This window comes from Suncus etruscus, chromosome 4, assembly GCF_024139225.1.
Source record: "Suncus etruscus isolate mSunEtr1 chromosome 4, mSunEtr1.pri.cur, whole genome shotgun sequence".
In the NCBI taxonomy this organism is placed as follows: domain Eukaryota; kingdom Metazoa; phylum Chordata; class Mammalia; order Eulipotyphla; family Soricidae; genus Suncus; species Suncus etruscus.
The window spans coordinates 16,063,867-16,079,455 of NC_064851.1; the positions used below are offsets into that span (position 1 = coordinate 16,063,867).

Below are 15,589 nucleotides of genomic sequence, written 5' to 3' on the forward strand. Positions count from 1 at the left end.
ATGGAGCGGCTGCTCCTGCGTCTGGCTTTCCTGCTCTCAGTGGCCTGCAGCCCGGCCGTGCAAGGCCAGGAGCCCGTCTTCCTTCAGCTTCTGGGCCTAGATCGCGTCCCTGCACCCACCCAGTTGCAACCTGTGCCTTGGGTCTTGAAGAAAATTTGGCAGGAGCAAACGGCGGCCGCGGCTACGGGGGCGTCCCAGGACACGTGCTACATCAAGAAGCTGGGGGTCCGCGGGAACGTGCTCCGAGTCCTCCCGGATCAAGGTGAGCAGACGAGGGAGAGTGGCCCGGAGGGGCGTCGGGCCGGGCTGGTGGGAGAAAAGGGAAGGACCGTTAGGAGGGTCTTCCCGACTGCTGGCTTTTGGGTGCTGCGATTTGACATGTCTATATATTCTTTCTCTCGGTTTGAATTATTATTATTATTATTATTATTATTTTATTTTTTATTTTTTCGGTTTTTGGGTCACACCCGGCGGTGCTCAGGGGTTACTCCTGGCAGTCTGCTCAGAAATAGCTCCTGGCAGGCACGGGGGACCCTATGGGACACCGGGATTCGAACCAACCACCTTTGGTCCTAGATTGGCTGCTTGCAAGGCAAACACCGCTGTGCTATCTCTCCGGGCCCCGGTTTGAATTATTAAGACGTTAAACCTGGGCAGCCACAGTAACTCAGTAACTGGTAAACCATCCGAATTAGACTGGTAGTGTGCAGGAACCAGTTGAAATTCAACATCACTTCCTTTATTTTTAATTTTTGGGTCACACCCGGTGCCGCTCAGGGGTTATTCCTGGCTCTATGCTCAGACATCGCTTCTGGCAGGATGCGGGGGACCATATCGGATGCCGGAATTCGAACCACTGTCCTTCTGCATGCAAGGCAAACGCCTTGCCTCCACGCTATCTCTCCGGCCCCACTTTCTATTTTCTTTTGGCTTCTTTTTATTTATTATTTATTTTATATGTATGTGAGGTCCCCGGGGATCAATCTTGGTGGTGCTCGGAGAATGGAACCTAGGTCTGCCATCTGCAAGGCTAATGTCTCATCTGCTGGCCACTGTTATCTCTCCAACGTGTGTGTGTGTGTGTGTGTGTGTGTGTGTGTGTGTGTGTGTGTGTGTGTGTGTGTGTGTGTGTTGGTGGGGCATCATCTCCAGAGGTTCTCAGTATTGACTTCCGCTCTGTCTTGGGAGGGGTTCTTTTCCAGCGGTGCTCAGGTACCCTGATTAAGCTACAAGCAGGATTAAACTTCTTAACACTTTAACCTCCTACCCCAGGTTCATTCTGAATCAATAATACGTGCTGCACTATAGTGGGAAGGATGGACAGGGCCAAGGGGAGGCTTTCCACGCTGGAGCCCACAATTTCCACACCCTCATGCCTCTGCAATGGAAAGCTTGAGGACAAACGCTTGAGCTCAGTTTATCCCCAAGTTTCGCCTCCTTAACTCCCCAGCTCTGCAGTACTTGTCTTAGGGGCGAAGCCTGGCTTGTCCTCTAGATTTGTGCATGACTGAATGAAAGATGCTCATACACCATGATGGCCCTATCTGAGGAGAGCGCTCAAAGGTTTACCTAATCCCACCACCCATCAAAACTGCCCTGGACCTAGTTAAAAATAATAGCTTCCCCACCCCCAGTTCCTGCCCCACACCCTCCTACCCAGTTCTTATTCAAAGTGCAAGTTTCAAAGTGTTATCTACATTTCTATAGGCATTCTGCCTTCTGGGGGCAAAACTGAAAGGTAAAGGTGTCCTAGCTGGAGGGCTAGTACAGCTGGTCTGGTTTTACTCCCTGGCGAGGCATCAGGTTCCTGGTACTGCCAGAATTGCCCCTGAATAATGCTGGTATGTCCCCCAAACAAAACAAAATATGTGAGCCCTGTTTGGTTTGTTCTGTGACATCTGGACTTTAAGATCTGATTGCTGGGGCCAGAGCGATAGTACAGTGGTAGAGCGTTTCCCTTGCACATGACCGACCTGGGACAGACCCGGCTTCCATCCATCCCATTTCATGGTCCCTCCAACCTGCCAGGAGAGATTTCTGAGCACAGAGCCAGGAGTAATCCCTGAGAGCCATAGGTGTGGCCCCAAAACAAACAAACAAACAAGAAAAGATATCTGGTCTTTGGTTCCAAAGCAATAGCACAGTAGGTTATTTGCCTTGCACACTACCAAAAGGGGATTGACCTATGTTTAATGCCCAGCATTCCATTCGGTCTCCAAACCTGCCAGGAACTTATCTTTCTGAGTTTTGTTTTTGTTGTTGTTGTTTTTTTTTTGGGGGGGTCACACCCTCCCTGCTGTACTATTCCTTCAGCCCTCAAACGATCATTTCTTGCTCTTGAGTTCGTGACTATCCATATGGTACTTGGCATTTCTAGAAAAGAGATGCCAGATGAAGTCAAGCATGTGATAGTAATTTCCCCTCCCTCTCTCTCCCTCTAGGTTTTTTTCATTACTCCAAGAACCTTTCCCAAGCCAACTCCTGCCTGCAGAAACTTCTCTACTTTAACTTGTCCTCTGTTAAAGAGAGGGGCCAACTCACCATGGCCCAGCTGGGCCTAAATTTGGGCCCCAACACTTACTACAATCTGGGCCCGGAGCTTGAATTGGGCCTGTCCCTGGTCCAGGAGACTCCTAAGAGGGCCCCGTTCTCTGCTAAAACCTTAGTTTGGAAGTCAGTGCCCAGGCCCCAAGGTGAGCTTTACTTCAACCTGCTAGGGGTAGCCAAACACTGGACTCGCACCCCGCTCAGGAATGCTGGCTTGTTCCTCCACATACTGATCAAAGAAGATGAGAACTTGGGGATGAAGCTTCAAATGGAGGACACTTGTGGGAGGTTAAAGCGCTCCCTGCAGGCTTATCTGCTCATGGTAAGCCTCAACCCAGAGCAGTGCCCCCCAATTTCCAGAAAAAGGCGGGCGGCTGTTCCTGTCCCCCAGGCTCCTTGCAAGAATCTCTGCCACCGCCATCAGCTGTTCATCAACTTCCGGGATCTGGGTTGGCACAAGTGGATCATTGCCCCCAAGGGGTTCATGGCCAACTACTGCCACGGGGACTGTCCTTTTTCCCTGACCACTTCGCTCAACAGTTCTAATTATGCTTTCATGCAAGCACTGATGCACGTGATGGACCCCGAGATCCCGCAGGCCCTCTGCATCCCCACCAAGCTCTCCCCAATCTCCATGCTCTACCAGGACAATGATGATAATGTCATCCTCCGTCATTATGAAAACATGGTCGTGGATGAGTGTGGCTGTGGGTAGGCCGGGCCCAAGAGGAATAGAGGGTGGGAGGATGGTACAGTGGGGAGGGCGCTTGCCTTGCACGAACCCAAACAAGGTTTCCATTACCCGGAATGCCAGATGGTTCCCCCATGCCCCAAGTGATTGCTGAGCTTAGAGCCAGGAGTAAGCCCTCAGCAGCACTGGGTGTGACCCCAAAAGAAAAACCAAAAAAGACTAGAAGAAGCGTTTTCTGGGGGGAAATCTTTTCTTTGTTGTTTGTTTTAGGGGAGCCATACCCAATGATGCTCAGAGGTTACTCCTGACTCTGCACTCAGGATTTCCTAGCAGTGCTCAGGGGGGGAGGGGGGGGGGGGGGGGGGGGACCAAATGAGATGCCAGAAATTGAACCCTGCTTGTTCATGTGCAAGGCGAATATCCTGCCCATTGTACGTTTGTTCCATTGTCTGATGATAAATCTTGTAATAAATCGAGTTTTTAAAAATTTTTGATTGAATGGTTCTGAAATATTTATTTATATGTTTTTGGGTTTTGGCCCATAGCCAGCTATGCTCAAGTATGAACTTACTCAAAGTAAGTTCTGGGCTGCTGGGGATTGAACCTGGTTTGCCTGTGCACAATAAGGACCCTACCTGCCCTACTATTGTTCCCGGCCTCATGAAACATCAATGTTTGTTTTCCTGGGAACTTCGTTATGATTTATTTCATCCTGATAACATAGATGCACATACATATTACTAATGCTATTCATTTATTTCTGCTCAAACACATCCATTATGCACTCAACAGTATATTAGTTCAACTAGATAAAACTAGCAATTTATTTATTTATTGGTTTTTGGGCCAGGAATTACTCCTGACTGTGCTCAGAAATCACCCCTGGCATGCTTAGGCAACCCTTAGGTTGCCCAGAAGGAACCAAGGTCCCTTAGGGTTTGCTGTGTGCAAGGCAAACATCCGACTGCTGTGCTATTGCTCCGGCCCCAAAATTGGCATTTATTGATCATTTACTATGGACAGACATTCTTTGTTACTTATAAACAGAATTTCATTGGCCTTAGAGGTAGGCATTATTGTATATATGTTTCATGGTAAAAGAAGCAGAAAGTTAGAGAAACTGCAAAACTAATTTCCCTGAAACCATCAACTTTTTTTTTTGTTTGTTTTTTTTGTTTTTTTGGGGTTTTTTTGGGTCACACCCGGCGGTGCTCAGGGGTTACTCCTGGCTGTCTGCTCAGAAATAGCTCCTGGCAGGCACTGGGGACCATACGGGACACCAGGATTCGAACCAACCACCTTTGGTCCTGGATTGGCTGCTTGCAAGGCAAATGCCGCTGTGCTATCTCTCTGGGCCCAACCATCAACTTTTGTGCTGTATCTCAAAGACTATGTTATTTTAAAATGTATTTCTGTGACTGGAGAGATAGTGTGGTGCGTAGATCTTTTGCATGCAACTGACCCAGTTTTGATCTCCAATACTTTAGTCTCCTAAGTCTCCAGCAGTGATCCCTGAACACAGAGCTAGGAGTAAACCCTGAGCACCACCAGATGTGGTCCATCAAAACATAAACAAAAAGTTACTTAGGGGGGCTGGAGAAATAGCATGGAGGTAGAGCATTTGCCTTGCATGAAGAAGGACAGTGATTTGAATTCCGGCATCCCATATAATCCTCCAAGCCTGCCAGGAGTGATTTCTGAGTGTAGAGCCAGGAGGAACCCCTGAGGGCTGCCGGGTGTGACCCAAAACCAAAACCAAACAAAAAGTTATTTAGGGACTGAAGCGATAGCATGGGCACCTGGCCAATCGAAGTCTGACCCCAATGGTCCTTTGAGCCTTCCTGGAGCAATGGTCCTCCTAGCCTTCCTGGAGCTATTTCTGAGTGGAGCTAAGAGTAACCCCTGAGGGCCCGGAGAGATAGCACAGCGGCGTTTGCCTTGCAAGCAGCCGATCCAGGACCAAAGGTGGATGGTTCGAATCCCAGTGTCCCATATGGTGTACTCCCCCCCCTCCCCGTGCCTGCCAGGAGCTATTTCTGAGCAGACAGCCAGGAGTAACCCCTGAGCACCACCGGGTGTGGCCCAAAAACAAAAACAAAACAACAAAAAAAAGAGTAACCCCTGAGTGCCTCTGGGTGTGGCCTCAAAACAAAAACAAACAAACAAACAAAAAAGTTGGGCCTGAGGAGCTAGTACAGAGATTAAGGTGCTTGCCTATTTGCAGCTAAGCCAGTTTCATCCTCCGCACTGACTGGTCCCCTGAGCACCACCATTTTCATCACTCCTGAGCACAGAGCCAGGAATATTCCCTGAGCACTACTAAGTGAGGCAGCCTCAAGCACCCTCTTCCCAAATTTTCTATGTTCAGTTTTGGGTTCAGAGGTCTTCAAACCCTTGGAATCCTGTTCTTTTCACCTGACAATGTTTAATGGCTATTCCAGACTCTGATCAGAGATCAAACCCAGGCTGACCAGGTACAAAAGAAGCACTTTGCCTGCTATATACTATTATTCTGGTCCCTAATATTTTGGGGGGTGGCACACCTGGCAATGCTCAGGGTCTACTCCTGGCTCTCTGACTAGGGATCACTCCTAGTGGGCTCAGTGGACCATATGCAGTGTTTGGGATCACATACGGGTCAGTCACATGTAAAGAAAATGTTCTACTATTGCTCAGGTTCCCTAAATATAACTTTTTTCCACTGAGTCAAGGATTTATTAAGTCATCCATGCAAAGCATACTGCTAACTGCACTAGCAAAAGATCAATGTAAAAACACTTCGTAAGTCTGCAATTCTCAATTCTTTTTTTTTGGGGGGGTTGGGTCACACCCGGCAACACTCAGGGGTTACTCCTGGCTCTATGCTCAGAAATCGCTACTGGCAGGCTCGGGGGACTATATGGGATGCTGGGATTTGAACCACTGTCCTGCATGCAAGGTAAATTCCTTACCTCCATGCTACCTCTCCGGCCCCTGCAATTCTCAATTTGGGGGGGGGGTCACTCCTGGCAGCGTTCAGGGGTTACTTCTGGCAGCACTCGGGTTAGTTACTCCTGGCTCTATGCTCAGAAATCGTTCCTGGCAGGCTCAGGGGACCATATGGGATGCTGGGATTCGAACCATTGACCTGCATGAAAGGCCTTACCTCCATGCTATCTCTCTGGTCCCTGCAATTGTCAATTTAAAAACATTTTTTGTTCTAATAGTTGAAAGTTCCAACCTTGCATTCTCACCAGGGTGGGCAGTTGTACAAAACTGTTAGCAGGGACTGGAGTGGTGGCGCAAGGGGTTAGGCGTCTGCCTTATCCGCACTAACCTAGGACGGACCTCTGTTTGATCCCCCGGCATCCCATATGGTCCTTTTTTTTTTTTTTTTTTTTGGTTTTTGGCAGCGCTCAGGGGTTACCCCTGGCTCTATGCTCAGAAATCGCTCCTGGCAGGCTCGGGGGACCATATGAGATGCCGGGATTTGAACCACCGACCTTCTGTGTATAAAGCAAATGCCTTACCGCTGTGCTATCTCTGGCCAGGAGCGATTTCTGAGTGCATAGCCAGGAATAACCCCTGAGCATCACCGGGTGTGGCCCTGCCCACTCCCCCCCCAAAAAGAAAAAAAAAAAACTCCTTTAGTGGAGCACAGTCTTCACAAAATCTCAGACCCCTAGGAGCAGTGTTATCATCAGGAGGAGGTAGCCAGGCTGCGGGACAAGGATGGCATTAATCAAGGTGTAGTGTTGTCTGCCGTGGTGTTAGGAAGGCAGGGGGGTGGGGTGGGTGAGGGGCCACACATCTAAAATAGTTTAAAACCCATCAAGCTGGGGCCCGGAGAGATAGCACAGTGGTGTTTGCCTTGCAAGCAGCCGATCCAGGACCAAAGGTGGTTGGTTCGAATCCCGGTGTCCCATATGGTCCCCCGTGCTGCCAGGAGCTATTTCTGAGCAGACAGCCAGGAGTAACCCCTGAGCACTGCCGGGTGTGGCCCAAAAACCAAAAAAAAAAAAAAAAAAAAAAAAAAAAAACCATCAAGCTGGGGGACCGGAGAGATAGCATGGAGGCAGGGCATTTGCCTTGTATGCAGAAGGACCATGGTTTGAATCCTGGCATCCCATATGGAGCGATTTCTGAGCACAGAGCCAGGAGTGGCCCTTGAGCGCTGCTGGGTGTGACCCAAAAACCAACAAAAACAAAAAACCTAGTTGCAACACATGATTTTTACACTTAGTAACTACAAACTAAGAAAGTATTAACTAAGGGGCCGGGCGGTGGCGCTAAAGGTAAGGTGCCTGCCTTGCCTGCACTAGCCTTGGACAGACCGTGGTTCGATCCCCCGGTGTCCCATATGGTTCCCCAAGCCAGGAGCAACTTCTGAGTACATAGCCAGGAGTAACCCCTGAGCGTTACCGGGTGTGGCCCAAAAACCAAAAAAAATAAAATAAAATAAAAAAAAGAAAGTATTAACTAGCTCTGAGTCAATGGTCAGGAAAACTGGAATACATTTATTTTTTCCTAAACTACCCCCCAAAAAAGTAATGCATCAAGGAAGTTTTATAATACAAAGAAACCTATTTCTCCTAAAGGAGTAAGGCCTTTACTGAGAAAGGCCGGGTGAACTAGTGCTGGAACCCTCCAGTGCAAGGGGAGTTAAAAATCCCAGACAAGAGGGGCCAGAGAGATAGCACAGTGGTAGGGCTTTTGCCTTGCATGTGGCCGACCCAGGAGGGACCCTGTTCAATTCCCAGCATCTCATAAGGTCTCTCAGCCTGCCAGGGGCGATTTCTGAGTGCAGAGCCAGGAGTAACCCCTGAGCACTGCTGAGTGTGACCCAACAACCAACCAACCAATCAATAAATAAATAAGTTTAAAAAACAAAAAGAAAGGGCCCGGAGAGATAGCACAGCGGCGTTTGCCTTGCAAGCAGCCAATCCAGGACCAAAGGTGGTTGGTTCGAATCCCAGTGTCCCACATGGTCCCCCGTGCCTGCCAGGAGCTATTTCTGAGCAGACAGCCAGGAGTAACCCCTGAGCATCGCCAGGTGTGGCCCAAAAACAAAACAAAACAAAAAAAAAATAGGCAGGGGAGGGTCTAGAGCAGGGGTCTCCAATTCAATTTACCTGGGGGCTGCAGGAGGCAAAGTCGGGTGAGGCAGGGCCACATAAGAGATTTCACCAAAAAAAAATCCTCAAACGTCATTATTAACAGTTTAATTATTTCTTCTGAACATGAATAGAACATTGAGTGAAGATCATGAACAGTTCTTCTGAACATGGCATCTTTTGCCTATTCCTTGCTGCCAGAGACTTGACAGCACTTCTCACAAATCTGAACCACTTTGGCTTTAGAGAGGAAGCAGTTGAGGCCCTCAGTATGGCTTGAAGATGATCATCATTAAGTCTAGACCTGTACTTTGACTTATTAAAGTTCAATGTGAAGAATAAGTTTTCACACAAATATGTGCTCCCAAAAAGGCACATGGTGCACTTGTACATTCGGGAAATCTCAGGGAAGCTGGGGGGCAATTCTCTCAAAAATTGCCCATGCATGTCTGCTTTTCCACTAATCTCCCTGAACTTGGCTTTGAGATCAGAATTGCATTGCAGGTCAAAGAGCTCCATTTGAAGCAGAGGAGGGGCATCTTGCACATCAAAGGAAAAGGGGTCCACAAAAATTTGGAAAGTGGCTCTGTGCTTTTTGAAGTCTGCAAATCTGTGATCAAATTCCTTCTCTAGCTTAAAAATAGCATCAACATATTTCTCACCACTGAATGGTATGACTGCATCCACAAGTACCTTGCATGCTGGGAAATGGCAAAGGTTTGACTGAGAGAGCTGGGATTTCCATAACACAAGTTTTGTGGAGAATGCTCTCACCTTGTCATAGGCAGCACTGATAAGCTGCCCCGGGCCTTGTAACATCTTGTTTAGTACATTCAGCTTATGTGTGATGTCAACAAGAAAAGCTAAGTCCATGAGCCAGTTGTGATCACTCAACTCAGAAACAGCATTCCCATCCTTCTCCATGAAGGCTTTCACTTCTTCTCTCAACTCAAAAAATCTTTTCAGGACATTTCCCCTGCTGAGCCAATGTACCTCAGTGAAATAGAACACATCTCCATATTCTGACTCCATTTCCTCTAAAAAAGCAGGCAACCTTCTGTGCTTTAAGCCCCTGGATCTGATTTGGTTGATGCATTTCACAACAACAGACATCACATTGTCACACGGCAGGCATTTACTGCAAAGGGCCTGCTGATGGATAATCCAGTGAAGAGCAATGGCCTTCTGTACACTCTCCTCTTCAAGTTTTTTTTTTAACAAGTGCCACCAGTCCATTTTTCCTCCCTGTCATCGATGGCACTCCAATCGGTTATTATTCCAACAAACCTCTTCCATGGCAAACCTGCATTCTCAATGGCATCACACAGATGCCGAAATATCTCATTAGCGGTGGTCTGGCCATGCATTGGAATTATTGTGAGCAGCTCCTCTGTCAATTCAAAATTGCAATCAACACCATGGACATAGATTGTGAGTTGCGCAGTGTCTGTTATATCTGTGCCCTCGTCAAGAGCAACTGAGTATGCATCAAAACATTTGGCTTTCTCACACAGTTGATGATAAATGTCACTTGACATGTCAGAAATGCGCTCTGCCACAGTGTTGGCAGAAAGGCTGATTTTGCTAAACTGACCTTTCTTTTCCGGACAGATAATACTTGCAGCCTGTAACATGCATTTTTTTTTTTAACAAACTCTCCTTCTGTGAATGGTTTTCCTGCCTTAGCAATCATCTCACTAACCATGTAACCAGCTTCGGCTGATGGAACATTCTCTTTGGTTGCTTTCTTGAAGAAATCTTGTTGCCTCATTAGACATGCTTTAAGACTGGCAACCCGCTTGGCTCTCTCGTTTCCTTGATATTTTGCACATTCCTCAGCATGCTTAGTTGAATAATGGCGTTTCAAGTTGTATTCCTTGTGCACTGCAACTTTCTCTGAGCAAATGAGACATATGGGGATGTCCCTGTGCTCAACGAAGAAATACTGCATTTCCCATTTTTCCTGAAATTGTCTGTGCTCGTGATCAATCTTTCTTTTCACTGCAGGCTTTGATGAAGTCATGATGAAGGTATGACAAAATCTAATTCTGTAATAAACTTCTCTCCCTTCTCTCCCTTAGGCCTCCGATAATGCAAGGGACAGCGGGCAGGAGCAGCGGAAATGACATCTGCGCTAGGCGCAAAGTATTCGCGATTATTCGCTTACCGAATATTCTCAATAAAAAATCGCATTAGTGGGCCTGGAGAGATAGCACAGCGGAGTTTGCCTTGCAAGCAGTCAATCCAGGACCAAAGGTGGTTGGTTCGAATCCCGGTGTCTCATATGGTCCCCCGTGACTGCCAGGAGCTATTTCTGAGCAGATAGCCAGGAGTAACCCCTGAGCACTGCCGGGTGTGGCCCAAAAACAAACAAAAAAAAATCGCAGAAAATGACATTAAACATTTGCATACCCCGAATGGAACTGCTTGGGGTATGCGAATGTCTAATGCGATTTTTTTTCTTACTAATGCGATTTTTATTGCAATTATTCAGTAAGCGCATAATGGCGAATACTGCGATATTTGAAGGCCGGCCACGGGCCACAAAATGTATGTACGGAGGGCTGCAAATGGCCCATGGGCCGCGAGTTTGAGACCCATGGTCTAGAGAACAGAAACCAGCTGAAGGAAACTCCCTTCGAATATTGACCTCATTTCTTTAGCACTGGACAGAGAACACAACCCTTGACTTTATTAGGTGATCTGCTTCCATGTCTGCCTTGGATTTACCCCATGCTTGGGGACCTGGAGGAAGGTTCAAGTCCAGGTCTGCATAGGCCCCAGACTGTCTCAGACATCCACTTGACTCAGCCCTGGTGTGTGTGTGTGTGTGTGTGTGTGTGTGTGTGTGTGTGTGTGGTGAGGGGCTTACCTGCCATATAGTACGAGATGGGGGGGGAGTCCTAGCAAGTGTCATGATCATGAGGATGGGGTGCAGGCTCCCCCGTGACCACCTCCCCTAACATCAAAGCAACAGGCTAGGATGCCACAGACCTCCCACCTGCTGCCGAATTAGGAAGGGGTCTTGGTATAGAGCTGAGGCCCTTTGGGCTCAAATTTAATAGGTTAAAAGTTTTGTGTTGGCGTGTTTGGTTATTTTGTTTGTTGTTGTTTTGGTTTTTGGGCTACACCCGGTGACACTCAGGAGTCTAGCTATGTGCTTAGAAATCACTCCTGGGGCCAGAGAGATAGCATAGAGGTAAGGCGTTTGCCTTTCATGCAGGAGGTCATTGGTTCGAATCCTGGCGCCCCATATGGTCCCCCGTGCCTGCCAGGAGCAATTTCTGAGCCTGGAGCCAGAAATAACCCCTGAGCACTGCCGGGTGTGACCCAAAAACCAAAAAAAAAAAAAAAAAAAGAAATCACTCCTGGCTTGGGGTACCATATGGGATGCCGGGGGATCGAACCATGGTCAGTCCTAGGCTAGCGTTTGCAAGGCAGATGCCTTACCGCTTGTACCACCGCTCCAGCCCCTGTTTTTGTTTTTTTAAACTCTTACACTTGAAATAAAGCCTTAAAATGACTAATTGGTTCAAAAAGGGTTTTGTGGGGCCAGAGCAATAGCACAACAGTAGAACATTTGCCTTGCACACGGCAGACCCAGGAAGGACACGGTTAGATCCCCAGCATCCCATATTGTCCCCAGAGCCTGACGGAATCTATTTCTTTTTTTTTTTTTTTTTTTTTTTTTTGTTTTTGGGCCACACCCGTTTGACGCTCAGGGGTTACTCCTGGCTATGCGCTCAGAAATCGCCCCTGACTTGGGGGGACCATATGGGACGCCGGGGGATCGAACCGCGGTCCTTCCTTGGCTAGCGCTTGCAAGGCAGACACCTTACCTCCAGCGCCACCTACCCGGCCCCCAGAATCTATTTCTGAGAGCAGAGCCAAGAGTAAACCCTGAACACTGCTATTGCTGGGTGTGGCCAAAACACCATCTCCCAAAAAAGTGGCCTGTGAGCTGGAGCTGAAGAGATAGCATGGTGGGTAGGGTGCTTGCCTTGAACTCAATTTGACCTGGGTTCAATTCCCCATATTCCATGTGGTCTCCTGAGCACTGCCAGGAGACATTCAAGAATGCAAAGATAGGAGTAAGCCCCTGAGCACTGCCAAGTGTGGGCACCCCCTTCAAAAGAAGTGCCTCCTCCCCAGCAAGAGCCATGATTAGCTCAAAAGCATGGCTTGGTATGACCTCCAAGTAAACACAAAACTCAAAGAAAAGTTTTTTGTTTTTTTTTTTGGTTTTTTTTTTTTTGGTTTTTGGGTCACACCCTGTGACGCTCAGGGGTTACTCCTGGCTATGAGCTCAGAAGTTGCTCCTGGCTTCTTGGGGGACCATATGGGACGCCGGGGGATCGAACCGCGGTCCGTCCTAGGCTAGCGCAGGCAAGGCAGGCACCTTACCTCCAGCGCCACCGCCCGGCCCCTCAAAGAAAAGTTTGATCATTGTCTACTGCGGGGTCCTAGAGCCCCCCAAAGGGGCCCGGCCAGCGGGAAGAGGCTGGGGAAGCTCTCTGACGTCCGCACCTTTATTTTGCTGAGTTAAAAGAACAGCCACACCTGTAAAAAATCTGAGAGAGGTTAGTAAAGAAGACCCCAGGCGAAGTTCCGGTCAGAGGCAAAATTTATTGGGTTCAGCAACTCTTATATAGAGGAGGAGAAATGGGCAGGAAAAAGAACATGTCAATCATACTTTTTGGCGGGAAGGTTTTTAGAACAAAGGGCAGTAAAATATTCAGAAGGGATGGAGACCTTATGTCTCCAAAGTGGGATCTGCAGCCGCTTATCTGGGCTAACATCAGTTTGTGAAGGGGGCAGGTTTTTGAAGGTAGCTATTAACTCTGGAAAGAAGCTAAAGGGAGTGGTCTAGATCTGGAGTTAGCATTGGGGGTGTTCACTTTCTCTTTGGCTTCAAAGAAAAAATCTCCTTCAGCTGTGAAATACCTTTCCTGTTAGTCCAACAGCTTACAGCAAAATCAGCAGATGGGCAGCCTTAGGTAAAGGCTGCATAAAAGACAGAAGACAGAAAAATTGATCCTCTGACAGGATACTGTCTCCAACAGTCTACCCTGCAGCAAAAGAGAATTTGTTATCATATGGGGCCGGGAAGGTGGCACTAGAGGTAAAGTCGCTGCCTTGCAAGTGCTAGCGTAGGACGGACCTCGGTTCAATCCCCTGGTGTCCCATATGGTCTCCCCAAGCCAGGGGCGATTTCTGAGCGCATAGCCAGGAGTAACCCCTGAGCATCAAATGGGTGTGGCCCCCCCAAAAAATGCCTTTAGCTTCAATGTCATGAAGAGTTCTTTCTATGTTTGGGCCCGGAGAGATAGCACAGTGGCGTTTGCCTTGCAAGCAGCCGATCCAGGACCAAAAAGGTGGTTGGTTCGAATCCCGGTGTCCCATATGGTCCCCCGTGCCTGCCAGGAGCTATTTCTGAGCAGATAGCCAGGAGTAAGCCCTGAGCACCGCCGGGTGTGCCCCCCCCCCAAAAAAGAAAAATAAGTAGGGCTGGAGAGATAGCACAGTGGTAGGGCATTTGCCTTGTAGGCAGCTGATACAGGACGGACAGTGGTTTGAATCCCTGCATCCCATATGGTCTCCCCCGAGCCTGCCAGGAGTGACTTCTAAGCATAGAGCCAGGAGTAGCTCCTGAGCACTGCCAGGTATGACCTAAAAAAAAAAAAAAGTAGAATTGGGTTTTTTAGAGGGCCAAAGAGAGAGTACAGGGGTTAGTACACTTGCAGCACACAGACTACTTCTTGCTCAATTTTCAGCACTGTATATGAACCCTTGAACATTACAGGAGTGATCTCTGAACACAGAGCCACACATAGTCTCTGAGCATCACCAGGTGTGACTCAAAACCCCGCTTCTCAAATAAATTGGGTTTTACAGGTACTATTAAAGAACCTGGGTTGGGGGCCGGGCGGTGGCGCTAGAGGTTAGGTGCCTGCCTTGCCTGCGCTAGCCTTGGACGGACCACGGTTCGATCCCCCGGCGTCCCATATGGTCCCCCAAGCCAGGAGCAACTTCTGAGCGCATAGCCAGGAGTAACCCCTGAGCGTTACCGGGTGTGGCCCAAAAACCAAAAAAAAAAAAAAAAAAGAACCTGGGTTGAACGGAGAGGTATAATAATAAACCTTCCATGGAATTATGAGGGAACTATGACCGGGGGGGAGGAGGGGGCTGGTAATGTGAGAGAAAGGTGCCTTAAAATGAAAAGAGGATATGGGGGCCAGAGCGATAGCACAGTAGTAGGGGATTTGCTTTCTACATGGTCAACCCTTGACGGACCCAGGTTCAATTCCAGGCATCCCATATTGTCCCACGAGCCTGCCAGGAGCGATTTTTCTTTTCTCTTTTTTTCTCCCTCAGGAGCGATTTCTGAGCACAGAGCCAGATGTAACCCCTGAATATTGCCAGGTGTGGCCCAAAAACAAACAAACAAACAAACAAACAAAAAAGGGAAAAGAATATGAGCATATTCTTGCAGGGGTCTCAAACTTGCAGCATGCGGGCCACAAACAGCCCTCTGTACAACATTTTGTGGCCCTGCCCTAGAGGAATCTTTTTTTTTGTTTTGTTTTGTTTTGTTTTAGTTGTTTGGGTCACACCCCCAATGTTCAAGGCTTACTACTGACTTTGCACTCAAGGATCACCCCGACTTTGCCTCCTGAGGCCCACAGGTAAATTAAGTTTGGGACCCCAGACTCCCCCCCTTCCTCTCTCTCCCTCCCTCTCTCTCCTCTCTCTCTCTCTCTCTCTCTCTCTCTCTCTCTCTCTCTCTCTCTCTCTCTCTCTCTCTCTCTCTCTCTCTCTCTCTCTCTCTCTCTCTCTCTCTCTCTCTCCCCTCTCCCTCTCTCTCCTCCCTCTCCCTCTCTCTCCCTTTTCTCCCCATAAAATAAAACAAAAGAAACAAACCTGAGTCAAAATATGTTCCTCTCAAGTCCAGTAGTTTAAATTGCAGGAGTTCCATGAGGCCAGTGAAATTACACGCAGAACATTGTGTGTTTATGTGCTTTTGTCTGGGACAGAGTATATGTAACATGCTTCACAAGTCTTCTCTTCCCTTGGAAGAAACTTAGAGTTGCTTTTGCACTTTTGAACCGGCAGGGGGCAGAAAAGCAATTACTAATTCGAGAGCAAATCACCAAGCAAGAGTTTCTAAAATCTGGGTTCTGAGACCCAGATCCTCCCTTGAACATGCATCTCCTTTCTCTCTATTCTCTTTGCTTCCTTACTTCCACTTGGAAAAGCC

At 48.1% G+C, this 15,589-nt stretch overlaps 1 protein-coding gene across 1 annotated transcript; it reads left to right on the plus strand.

Moving 5' to 3' along the window:
• GDF3 (growth differentiation factor 3) lies at positions 1-3,262 on the plus strand. Its single transcript, XM_049772506.1, has 2 exons — positions 1-262; positions 2,442-3,262. The coding sequence occupies exons 1-2, from the start codon at positions 1-3 to the stop codon at positions 3,260-3,262; spliced, it is 1,083 nt and encodes a 360-aa protein (XP_049628463.1).
• The last annotated feature ends 12,327 nt before the right edge of the window (positions 3,263-15,589 follow it).